At 45.6% G+C, this 13,498-nt stretch overlaps 1 protein-coding gene across 4 annotated transcripts in view; it reads right to left on the bottom strand.

Annotated features, from left to right (window-relative positions):
* SPEN (spen family transcriptional repressor) overlaps positions 1-6,980 on the bottom strand; it is a 70,479-nt gene extending 63,499 nt beyond the window's left edge. For 3 of the 4 annotated variants that reach the window (XM_081202861.1, XM_081202862.1, XM_081202864.1), the window contains exon 1: positions 6,707-6,980. In XM_081202861.1, coding sequence (XP_081058987.1) covers positions 6,707-6,789 — 83 coding nt within the window. In that variant the 5' untranslated portion in view covers positions 6,790-6,980. Of the gene's footprint in view, positions 1-4,893; positions 5,064-6,706 lie in introns of those variants that run through there. The other variant, XM_081202863.1, reaches the window with a different exon arrangement.
* Positions 6,981-13,498: the final 6,518 nt, after the last annotated feature.

Here is a 13,498-nt window from a genome sequence, read left to right as displayed (position 1 = left end):
TTCAAACACTCATTTCATGTCCAGTGGGCTGGCAGGAAGGAAGCATCCAAGGATTTCTCCGGGGAAACGCACCAGCAGCCTCAAGCTGTGTAACAAGCATGTAGATCTGAGGAATCCTACACATCATAAAGTGGCAGAGAGCAGAACAATTCTGTCAGCCATAGCATAGCAATGATCCCAAAGCTACCTAGAACCTGGAGCACTCTGCTCCTCTTCCTCCAAAAGATAACAATGAGGGTGTGGGTAGAATTCAAAACACAATAGCATTAAGGCAGCAAACCAAACTTTGCCAATTACAATTGCAGTTATTCTCATAGGGATCTCTGTCCGTCTTCAGAAGGAAAGCCTACTTTCTCTGCTACATCCTTCCCAATGACTCATTCCCTCTCTGCACCAAATCCTCCTCCTGTCAAGTCACTTGCAAAACAGGGTACGCAACACCACGCAGCTGCAAAATTTAAATGAAGGTGGTAGTTTACTTAGGGAGCCATGTACAAGATCCAGATCCAGCCTTCTCAATCGGTACAGCCTTGGAAGCATGTTTAGGCTTTCATTAGTCATGTAGAGGCAGAACAGTGAACAGAGAGACTAGACAGCTAGCATCCAGCTGTACATTCTCCTGTCTGTGGGGGATGAAAATGCCAGAAGGCACGCAGCTTGCGCTGCTTATGTGCATTAGTGCAAAGGTAGACAACATGGTGCCCTCCAAATGTTGTGGACTCCAACTCCCATCAGCCCCCTCGCCCCCACCTCTGCCAGCACGTCATGGATGATGGGAGCTGTGGTCCAACAGCAACTGGAGGGCACCACATTGGTAGAAAGGAGGAGGGAACAGTATGCGACTTGAAGTCACCAAAAATAAAGAATGTACAGGAAAAGGCCTTAGGGAAAAACAGGTCTTAAAGGATACCAAACTGGTGTTTTTCTCCCACAATAAGACTCAGGGCCTAAAAAGGGTAAAATGAAATGGGAAACCTCAAATGTCACTTTTCATGCATCTTGTGAACATGAAGCAGCACAAGCTCTTGAGAAGCACTCATTATGTTTGTGACACCCATCTTTAACAGTCACCATTTTATTAATGGACTAAACACACACATTATCTTATGTACTTAAAACAGAAGTAGTTGAGAGCAAAGGTTCTTATTTTTCTCCTCAAGTTAATCATGGAGAAACGTGGACATTTGGCATTTGTGCAGGGGAAAAATGTTACTATATTTAGCCTCCTTCTCTTTGCAGGCTGCCATGCTTCTGTTTCAGCAGTGGGAAATTGCTTCAGTACTTCAATGACTGAAATGATTTGGATGCATTTACACTAGCGAAACACTTTCAGTTGCAACTAATCAACTCCTCAGGCCCTGAACAGAAACCATGAAAGGAAGGGGTACCTTAGCAGTTTCAGATGCCGTTTTAAATACGACGTATAATCTGTATGCACCAACTTAAAGAGACTTAAAAAAAAGAAAATATCTGTATTTCCAGAATTACAATATCACCTCCACCATACCTATCACATAGCCCCCTTACTAGCAGTCATGTTTTAGACTAAGTTCTTTGGGGTAAGAGATCTGTTTTTTCCTTCTAAAACTCTGTAAAGTGCTGTGTACATAAAGGGCACTGTATGTATAAGAAGAATAAAATAGTATCTTTGACACAAACAAAACCTCAGGGCAGTTTCCCCCCCCCCAAAAAAAAAGGATCACAAGAACTGTCAAAATTACAGGCAAAACATTATTCGGATATTATTGTAACAGCCCCCAAATATACAAAAACACAAATTTACACAAACTAATAAAAATGGTATGTACCCAAATTCATTTTACAGAATTCAGAAGCTTACAACTTTATGACATTTTGCTTGGTCCTAATAAAGGCATTATGGAAAAGGCAGTTTACTTGAGACTTCCAAGCTTCTCTCCTCAATTCCCTTTATAAGGTTTTAGAGTTAGGAGTCCCATTCGGAAACATTTTTTTTCCTCTTTAACGAGTCATTCCTAAATGTACTTTTTTTAGAGTACATTTTTTTTAGAACCCTGGAATGAACAACTTGAATGTGTTTTCTTCTGAAATGAGAATGTATCATCGGTACCAACTAGATGACTACACTTCACAGTGGTGTGCTGCTAACCTTTTTTTACCTTTTGCTGCTAATAGAGGCTAGTATTTGGCTATGCCTGCCATTTATGTCCGGCAATACATCAGGTAGGTTTTTTTGCCTCTGCAGCTAAAGGATGATAATTACTGCTTGCTCAGACTCTGCATATTCTTTGTCCTATTTTCAGACTGGGGGGATGGGTGGGAACTTTGCACAGCCCAGCTAAATCCAAAAAGGCTCTTTTCCCTCTGAACTAAAAGAGGTCCTCTCCTGTAATTAAACCTTACTCATTGTATAGGCAACCACTATCAGCAGCCTTTCAAATATATATGCAAAACACAGCTATCCTCCAGCGCACTGATCTGATCTTCAACTGGCAGGTCAGGACTCACTAGTGGGTCGCAGCATGATCCAAGGTGGGTCATAAAAGGAGCACTACCATCATGCAAATTATGGTAAAAGGATAATAAATGGGTCCCCAGTTGTATGTCTGGGTTAAAAGTGGGTCCTGGGCCTGAAAGGGTTGACAATACCTGCACAAGACAGCCAGGCAGTTATTGTGCAACTGGGCTCTGCCCTTCCCCCACACAAGCCAGGGACATACAAAGGAAGGGCTGCTCTATTGTCAGTGTACAGTACTCACAATGGCCTCCTCCTGCCAACCGAAACTCAATTCAACAGATATCTGATAGTGAAAGGATTCAGTAATCCAAGTAGCTAGAAGCAGATGGAAAACACTTTTGCATATTTGGCCATATCAATTCTGGAATGTGCACCTTAGTATTTACCAGCTCCCACCCACCCCCAATTCCAAATGCAACAGCCAAATAAATCTGATTCTGAAATCCAAGCACATACACTAAATTTCAAGACCTATATTTAAACTGATGGCACATTCAGAAAAATGAAAGAGCCACTTAATTCAGATCCTTCCATTTTTCTGAACCATCACTAAGCAACAGCACCATGGCAACTTTGTCCAGCATTAAAAATGCTCTGTGAAAACAGGGTGAAGACGACACTGAAAAGTCAGATTTAATTCTCACTGGAGGAATTCTTTGGCAATCTTGGTGCATAAACCCATCATGTCTTTTTTTTTAAATCACCACTCCAAAATCTAGTCTATCACTACCCTGCAACAAGCATTATTAAAAAAAACACCAGACAGGTCTAGTTGTACATATCATTTTAAGCTCCGATTATCTGTATTTCCTGTGTAAGGCATAATAAATAATAGGGCAACTGACCATTTCTTAATGGGAAATAAGGCAGATGCTTCAGTTTTATGTAACAGCTACCAGGATCTGACTGGCTGGATTATGCCCCTCTTATACCTAGATTTTAATTCATTCAGATTAATTTCTTAATCCTTTGTCTGCCATTCTGTGTTTCATGCCACTTGGCACAAGGTTATTCTTACAGATTTGGCCCTTTACAAAACCTGGGAAGACTGTTTGCAAGGAGGGGATGTCCCTCGTGACCACAAATGCTGCAGCAGCAACTGCTCTTTTCTGCGAAATATTTTCCCTCTGCATGTTTTGGAGGAAGCTCCGCAGCTCAGGCAACTGTAACAAGGGAGCTGGAGAAATTCTCTCCTTACACTGCTCTCCTAGCACTCCCCCACCTCCCTGTGTGCAGCCCGAGATCAGCTCTGTTCTTCCCTACATAAACTGGGCCGCCATTTTAGAAAGGCATTCACACCAGCCAAAGCACTGCACCAGTCACCACTTCAGAAAGGGAGTCCTTTCCCTGAACATTTCCTCCCTCCCAACCTATGGAAGATGAACAGGGGAGAAAGCAGGAAAATGTCTCTAGAAACAGGCAGCGCTGCTAATGAACAAGTCAAGCTACATGCTGCTGGGCACAGCAAATCCTGCAGCACACAGTTTGCCTGGATGTGTCTCTTCCTCTCTCAGCCACAGAAACCAACACTAAGAAACAAGCAACGCATAGGGAAACCAAGCAGAAATAAAAGGAACCATTGTTCCCATGCATGTTGCATTTTGTATAGAGGAGCACTGTTAAAACCTTTCCCCTCCCTCACCCCCAACACAAAAACAAATGAAAAATTAATGACTGAAGAAAGAACAAATACTAGTTTATCGGACGTAACGCCACTGGTCTTCCTCCCCACACCCAAAACTGCAATACGTGGGAAGGAGGGAGATAAATGATCTGCTTTAAAAGTTGCAAAATGAGTTAACTCTGACAAATTCGGAATATACGTAAAACACTGATGAACAAGCGAAGGCCAAGTAACTAGAGAGCTTCCCTTTAATAAAGCAGGGCAGAGTTCTACTCTCCTTTCTCCCCCTGCTTCACCAGCCAAGCTTGTTCCCCATGAGGTAGCGACCAAGTCTATTTTTCCCATGGTGACTCATTAGGTTCACTCCATAATTTTCCTACTCTAAACATTAGCAAGAAAATTACAAGGAAATTTACAAGCCCTTTCAGAGTCTCAAACTGGAAACTATTTTAGCTGACCAAAACACTTGTCTAGAATTCTACCTATCAGTTTCCTTCCACAATGCCATTAACAGGCTTCCACTGTAACAGCAGAAGTGAGTTGCAAACATGGAGCTTACTCCTGCAATCATATATCACCTAGGATCCATCCACTACTAAGAAGGCTTACAAATCTCTCTCTCTTACACACACACACACATACATATATGTTGGCGCTATTAATAATTATTAAGCCAAATATGACCTGTTGCTAGATAAATAAGAGGCAAGGAAATATTATTTTTGTTTGACTGGGCCTAAGGCAGCAAGAAAAATATAAAAAGTAACAATACCAATCTGGTCTTCAGAATTAGCCATGGCAGAAAACTGTTCCATCGCAAAGGAAACCAAAGGAAGTTGGGTTCAAGCAGGATTTCAGCTTCTTCTCCCTCAAAGTTGTGCTTGAATTGCCAGGTCCCAAACATTTCATTCATAAATTGTTTCAAGAGGCAAGCAAGCAAAATCAATCAATAAATAAACAGTTCAGACTGACACTTGTGCACCCCTGAAAGCAGCAATAGTTTATCCATGTTGTGTTTATGATACACTGAAAATCCAAAAAAAAAACCCAAGAAAAAAACCCACAGTTCCATCAGTGGATAGTGCTGGCACAAAAATAGGGAAGAGAGGAATTAGCAGGCCTCTTCAGGTAAAAGTTGTTTCCATTCCAGAATGCCCTTAGAAAAATCCAATCCACAATGCTGATGGCACTTGGCAGTATCCTTCTTCCTCAGACTCTGGAGTTTCTTTTCTGAAGTTCCTTCCTTTAGGTTGTCAAGGATTCCAAGTGCAGGAGGGGATCCTTAATCCCAGCCCCCCTGAACTTCCTTCTCTCTTGGATCCAAGGTATTCCAATTCTATCAGATCCGTAGGGGCAAGTAAAAGCAGCAGCTGCTATAATACTCAAGACAGGTTTTCCCAGGCACATCTGTGGCTTGGCCTGTGAAAGGGCTCTCTCATCAGGCACTCAATTCCAGGTCCAATCTTAGGTTTTCCCTTCCACATGGACAACCATGAAACTCCCTTCCCTTCCTAACACATCCTGATTTATATCCATGCCTCCGCAGGCACCCCCTCCCAAACTAGGGGTATTTGATCTCTCTCTCCCCCACAACCCTCCCACCTTCTCTTCTGCTTTCACACAACTCCAAGAGGAAAAGGTTCTCCCCTCAATCCTGGAAGTGGCACTTTATGTGTTGTGGGGTGAGAGTAGTCACCTTCCTCGTTCTTCTCTTGACATCTTGAAGATTCCTCATAGTTGCCATGTCCCTGGGGATGGTACTCCTTCCCTCATTTTGCTAACCTCTCTCCCTCAATGATGTGAAATGGAAGATTCAGCTGCCCTACTCTTCCTCCCACCCCACCCCCACTTGTTTGCTTATGCTCTCCTGAAACCAACAACCCTTCATTATCTGGAGGAGTCACTGTTCCCTGCCTTCACCTCCCAACGCGCTCTCAGAAGCAACTGCCCTTGTTATAACTTAGGTCTTGCCTCAGTTTCCTATCCCCCCCCCACTTCCTTAAGTCTGGAATCCCCTTCTTCCACTTTTATCTAGGGGCTGAGCTCATAGTCTAGACTCTTCCCCTCACTCAGCCTCTTGCCTTTCAAACGTTAAGGATTTTTCCTTTCCCACCAGTGCGTCTCTCTTCCCCTATTTATACAGAGAATTCGAGGGTGGGGAGTGTGTTCATCTAATATATATATTGACTCGTGGTGGTAAGCCCATCCACCCCTCTCTCCCTCCCTACCTGCCTACCTAGGTAAACCCAGCTGGAGCGCTTATCTTCAGCTAGGCAGGATTTAACTAAATGTAATGTAAACCGCCCTGCGGCCTTCGGATGAAGGGCAGTATATAAATGTAACAAATAAGTAAAATACACTCTTCCTCTCCCGCGTTGGTTGAAATTATGTGGGGGAGCGGAAAGATTCCTACACGCACCTTTTCCTCTTACGTTGGACTGAAACGAGGAACCCTTTCCCCCTCCTTTTGCCTCCCCCACCCGCCTTCTATTTACCCCCTGCTCTCCCCCCACTTCTTCCCCCTGCCCTTTCGGGGATGTCCTTCTGACTCCACCACCAGCCCCTCCCTCCCTTCCTCCACTCACCGCTTGAAGTGCTCGATGATCTTCTCCTCGCGGACGTTCTCCGGCAAGTTGCCCACCCAGAGGTGCCTGGTCTCCCGGACCATGCTGCTGCCAGGCGATGGGGGCTCCTCCGCGGCGGGCGTTGCTCTCGCCGCCGCCGCCGCCCTCCGCTCGGCTCGCCTCAGCACCGCGAGCGGGGGAAGAAGCAGAAGCAGCTGCAGCCTCCTCTTCTTCCCGCCGCCGCCGCCGCTCTTCGCCGCCGCCGCACTCGGCCTGTGCCTGCCGCCGCTGCTCCTCTTTCGCCGCCGCCGCCGCCTCCTCCCTCCGCGGCTCCGGTGGGGGGCACCATCCCACCGGGCCCTCCCGACACCCGCCGCCTCCTGCTGCTGCTGCTTCTCCTCGCGGCTGTCGCTGGTGGTGGGACCGCTGCCGCCGCTCCTCCTCCTCCCTCCGCGGCGCTTCTTCCCAATTTCTCCTCAGTAGCAGTAGCAGCAGCAGCAGCAGCAGCAGCAGCAGCCCCCGCGGCGTCCCCCGCTCGCTCCGTTCACTCGCTTGCTCGCTGTCTCACCCCCCAACCACCGCGCGCGCGCATGCGCCCTCGGCCGCCGGCCGCCACCAACCCGGGTCCTCGCGCTTCAAGGCTCGCTCCTCATTGGGCGGCTGGGCGCGCGGCGAACCAACGCGTGCGTGTGCGTGTGTAAGGAAGAGAAAAAGGGGCTTGTGTGAGAGAGAGGGAGAAAAGAGGAGGAAGCGCGCGCATGCGCTCTCGGGTATTGTGCGAGGAGCAGGGGGGGCCGAGCGCTGCGAGCTCTCGGAGGCCGGGAAAGGAGTAGGTAGGTGGGGTGGGGGAGGGGTGAGAGAATCCCGCTGTCCCCAATACGCCTTCTCCGCGGGAAGCGCGCAGGCGCACAACGCTCGCCTCCCCGCTTCGCTCGCGGTCTCAGGCTCTCAGGCTGTTGCGCATGCGCCCTCCAGGCTGGGGCGCCGGTGTTGTCTTCCCCTCCGAGAGCCTCAGTGAGTAGAAAGACCTCAAGGGAGGAGGAGGGTTGCCTTTCTCTCTTCGCTCCTCGCGCGCGCCATCAGTAAGGGTCACAGAATATCCCAGGCATGGCAGGGCTTCCCCGCTCCCTCGCACTGGTATAATGTCCCATCATCTGGAAATAACTATTTCCACCATTCAAGTCGCTACCAGAGTTATTTGTTGGTTCCCAAAACTCAAATCCCAGCTCTTGGAAGCGGAAACTTAAGAGGAAAATGGCGCAGGAGGTCTGTCCCACCATCGCCGACAACCTCTAATTGGGCATTTCCTTCGTTTTGGTGCCACTTCCGTCGCAAAAGCTGAGCTGTGAAGACTTGGCCGGCCAATGCCAAGACTGCTGGGGATTCTCGGGAGCTATGAACAGTTCCACATATATGAAAGCCATGGCGCTGCAATAGGTTTCCAGTTATTTTTTATACCATATAGCAAGAAGAAAATCTGTTGTTGATCTGTGTTTCGGACTGTAGGCTCCTTGGGAACAAGGACTTATAAACACTTGCCCTGCCACCCATACCCACATCACCTCCATACAAATAAAGTTTGCTTTTTTCTGTAGGAGAGTTTTTCTCATACGTAACACTATGGAGATTAACAGCATAAACCTAAACATTTACTCTCAATAAACACTCGGAGAAGCTTATCCCTTAAGGCTGCAATCCTAAGCACACTTGCTTAAGAGTTAGGTCTTGCTGAAAGGATGCCGCCTCTGAGTAATTATACATAGGACTGCTGTGTTCATCAATTAAAACTCTGCCCTCAATTCATGTGTGGCAATGAGGCCCAGCCAGCGCTCCTCTGCATGAACCCCAGAACCCTTTGTGACACAGAGGGATTATTTGGTGGAGGTTTCCCATAAAGGCTGGGAAAGCCCAACACAAGAACAATGGCTGCTGCGTAAAATGCCACATTTTAACAGATTGCTGTAGAGACTTCCCAACCTACAAAGAGTTTTCCCACATTCAAAAAACAATAAATGTAACCAACAAGACAAACACAGAGGAGATCCATCTCTCCTGGTGTTCAATTCCAGCAATTTGGGATGAGCAATACCTTGAGAATTAGGTTAGATTTACTGATCAGCTTGGTTATCCTAATTCAGAGATTAATTATTTTTAAAGCTCATTATGAGTGAACCACTGGGATAAGAATTCCTTTGTGCAGAAGGTCTATTCCCCTCCATCCATTATTTTTTTAAAAGAGGGGAGATTCCTCTCTAGACCATGAAAGCTTATGGCATAATATATTTGCTAGTCCTTAAGGGGCCACAAGAGTCTCTGTTGTTTTTGCTGGAACAGATGGGAACACAACCACCCCTCTGGAAAACATATCCTTGCTCTCTGTTCATAGATAGATAGGTAGATAGATAAATAATTGGGTCGGTATAGTGAACAAATTAACTGCTGACATTTTTATAAAAGAGAGACCAAAAATCAGTAAAGATTAAACAATAACTACTATTTGCAGCGAATTAGTATTAAATTAATAGATGCACAGAAAGTTGCTATATTCTTACAAGTGGTAATGAAGTGCCTCTGAATATGTACCAACACTTACTGGTTTGGAAATTAAGGCCCAACAACTACCGGTACTTAGGGTGTAGCAGGTTTTGAAGTTTTCCACAAAGGCAACCTTCCTCCACATGTTAGTGTTTCTTTTCAGCTGCTATTGCTGGGATGAGAAAAGCTAATTATCGGGGCTGATACCTCAGTGATGGTCATTAATGGGCTTGGATTGCAGCATCACCATTGAGTTGCAAGCCAGATGGGAACCCAACCCGTTGTTCCCTGCTGAACAAAGGCAGAGGGGAGGGAGGGGGAGAGAGAGATGGCATTCCCAGCCACATCCTCCCCCTCCTCTTGCCTGGGGTTATAATTAGCAGAGGCACCCCAGGTGGCAGGAGGATGCCCCAGGGCACTGACACCAAACCTGCTCCACAGCTGCTTAATCACAGGGGCATATTAAATGTACCAGAAGGCAAGGAAACGTTCTGAGCATGGTTTTTCATGGGAGGCTTACCAAACCTCTCCAACCAGCCTTCCCAGGTTCTCCCTTCCTTACCCTTCCCATCATCCATCCAGAGTCCTCTGGCCAACTGTTGTAGTAACTGCTGGTATTAGGGCAACTCACAAGGAAACATGGCATCCTGGATTCTGGCTAACAGGCCAAAGGTGGATTGGATCCCATTAAATTAGGGAGCTAGGTACTGTCAGACGCTAGTCGGTTATAAAACAATTGTGGATTGTCTTCCAGCCCTTAACTCAGTGATTAAGAGAGAGAGAGAGTAGTTAAGCACAACAGGAGAAATAAGGACTCTGGTGAACCCAGTCACCTACCCAATGGGCGTAGCCAAGGGGAGGCAGGGAGGGGCAGCTGCCCCCCTAAATAAATAGAAATCAATACAGAGCCAACTGAGGTTCTGGCCCCACTAACAAAAGGTCTGCCCCTCCAACAAAAATCCTGGCTACGCCCATGCATCTACCTGCCACAACTCTGGATGTGATACTGTTCTCAGCTCCCTGCATCAGCCTATGCTGATAATTCTGCAGTTCAGAAAGTTTAAATAATAACAACACCTGGAACCAAATGACCTTTTCTGGAGCACAGACTATGATCACAAACCCTCCAACATTCCTCAGATGAAAATAGGGACATTTCTCACTCTCCCTCAACTGACCCTCCTTGACCACCTATTTTTTGTGGCCCTCCTCACCTGCAGAGTATTCCCTATCAGAAAAAAAGACAAGTGTCACCACCACTACACCAATCGGACACAGCACACATGCTCTCCATCATCCTAAGAAAACCCCTTAATCCTAATTTTATTTTATTTTATTCTTTGGTAGATTTACAAAAATAAATAAATTTTATAAAGGGGCCAGGTTAGATGCGGACACACAGAGCATTTTTTTAAATCAAGACTCCTTGCGCTCTGCTCCCTGTTTCTTCCCACCCAGGTGGTCCTGCCCTCTGCCTGTCCCTTAGAGCTGGTCTGTCACTCAGGTCTGGATGCCTGGCACCATCCTTGTCGGTCCCTAGGCACTTCTTAGTTTACCCAGGCATTTTGTAACTCAGTTGCCTGTCACAGTGGTGCTCTTTTAGTGGGATGGGTAGGGCTTGACCTTATTTGACATCTGAAGGCAGCACTGTTTAGGGAAGCTTTTAATGTTTGATGTTTTATCACTTTATTATTATTAATAATAATATTATGTTGGGAGCCACCCAGAGTGGCTGGGGAAACCTGGCCAGGTGGGTGGGGTATTTATATTTTTATTATTATTATTATTATTATTATTATTATTATTATTATTATTATTATTATTATTTTTACTGCATGAGCATTTTATGTATTTTGTATTGTTCCTCTTTACCTCCTTTTCCAGTTTTGTACTGATTGTATTTGTTGTATTTTATCCTGGCAAGCTGCTTTGATATTTTTATTTTATTTTGTATAATATGACTGATAAATGAAAATAAAAATAGGATTAAAACTCCTACACTCTACTGTAGCACTACAGAAGACAAAGAAAGGGTTAACAAGGAGCCATTCCCAGATATAGCCATGTTGATGAGGCTGCCCAAGAGAAGGACATTTTAACTTCATTTTCCTTGAGACATTGTTTGACAACATCTGCAGGTGGGGAAAGTAACACCACTCTTTAAATATCTATATATCTATATCTATAGATATCAAGCGGGATTTCTGAGCCTGGGGAATTTAGGACTGATATGCCCAGGACTGTTTCCCATTCCCATTTCAGATGTGGAATCATTTGGCTTTCACAAATGCTTATGTAATAACTCCCAGACTTGCTCTCTTTTTTCTCTATGGAGAAGCAGACAGAAAATCACTGTGACGGCAGAGAAAACTTAATTGAATTTTGTGGACATGAACTTTCATAAGCAACAGTCTAGTCCACTGGATGCAGAAGGGGAAAAGGCAACACTCTTGACAACTTTGTACTGAATTTCCCACTGCTGAGGGAACAGAATAATCCCATAACCTCACCAAAGGCATGTGTTAAAGCTGTATCAGTTGTAAATAAGCCATAGCCCCTCAATTCTTTCCCCCAAAAACGTTTTTTAAAAATTAGTTTGAAGTCCATGCTTCTGAAGGCAAAATCTTAAATGAATCTAAAACGGATGAGGTTGGGCAGTGTAAATTAGGTGTCCTCTTTGCGTTAAAAAGCCCGTTTGGTGGTTTGAAATCCAGAGGGAGAAGAATGCACACTTTAAATAAACAAAGCACAACATATATTGCAATAAATCTGGCTCATAGGTCTGGGGCTTGCTTTGGAATTAAGGCAATGATCTCACCGTTTAGTGAATGCCAGCCCATCCAGAGCTGGTCTCTTTTCTTCCAAGCTGCCAAGGATGTGTTTTCAAAGTCTCACCTACCACCCACCAAGAGAAGGGGTTGGGATGCATTTGCCAATCTTGCTGAGGGGTTAAATTTGGGAGGAAAAGGCTTGATCTCTGAAAGCATTGGAGGGGTGCTGAGTCAACTGTGGTGCTTCCTATCCCTGTGCCCCAAGTAAATAGAGGGCTTCCCATTCAAAACACAGCATGACCTGCTCTTAAGGCTTTATTATAATCTGCAGAAATCTGCAGTCATGAAGATGAATGCTGTTATTTATGCCAACGTGTAAATAAACAACACACATTATTTAGTTCCCCCCCTCCACAAAGGCACTCATAATATCCATATCAATGTGTCCCTTTTATTCTCAAGACAATTCTGCAGGGTGGCTTAGGATGAGAGTGGGACCAGCAAACCAGCTCACCCAGCAAGTGGTTACTTGAACCCGAGTCTTCCTGGTTTGCAACCACTGCCCTAGTATGTCTGCACATCAAGCGAACAATCTGACCATATGGCCAGGAAAAAGGTAGGGAAGTCTCAGCCCCAGCTGCAGTGCCAGAGAATTACCGCAAGTACCCCTTCCAGATAAATGACCATTGTTGCTTATCTGAAGACGTGTTTCACATATCAACTATAACTGAAAATGTAAACTGGAATTTAAACCACAGCTGCAATTCTAAGTATGCTTACTTGACAGTTAACTCCATCAACACCAATACGACTTACTTCAGAGAACATTATGCTTAGGATTAGGAAGGAAGCAACGGGAAATGCACTGAAAAAGAAATCTAACGTGGGATCATGTGGGTCCCATTCCCAAACACACTTTGCTTGTGTCTCATCACCCCATTGTTGTTGTTTTTCTAACAAGTCTGTTGCAAACTAATCCCCAATTCCCATAAGTGCAACATTACTAAAAGAAAAGCCTTATATCACCAACAGTCCGTCCTATAATTAAAAATCAAAGTCTGCCCTGAGTTTTGTGCAGCTTGGCAAAGGTGTAAAGGAAGAGGGACTTGGAAACAGCAGCTTGCTACAAGGGTGGGCTGGAAGAAAAAAGGAGGGTTTTCTCCGCCGCCCCGCTCCTCTCCCATGTCTCGTTACTCTTGGGCTGCTGAAATGCTACTGAGCCTGTGGTTTATTTTTTTTAGCAGCCTAACAACTACGCTTTCTTTTCCTCTGTTTCCTTCTCGCCGTCCTTCCTCTCCCCTGCACTGCAGCCAACCACGCCTACACCACAATGCGGCAAAAGGGCCGCCTCTGCAGTGGGTGAGCCTCCCGCCCCATACATTCCCTCCCCACTGTTCTGTTTCCCCTGCTCCCGCCCCTTGAGAGGCCACAAAGGGCAGGGCAGCCTTGCATGCAAAAGAGAGAAAAGGGTGTTGCTGGCGGTGGGGGGTAGGACGGCTGCCTCCCC

The sequence above is a fragment of the Podarcis bocagei genome (assembly GCF_964188305.1).
Source record: "Podarcis bocagei genome assembly, chromosome: 7".
NCBI classification, from domain to species: domain Eukaryota; kingdom Metazoa; phylum Chordata; class Lepidosauria; order Squamata; family Lacertidae; genus Podarcis; species Podarcis bocagei.
Note: the sequence above shows the minus strand (reverse complement) of the source record. Positions and strands in the feature narration are given on the sequence as shown.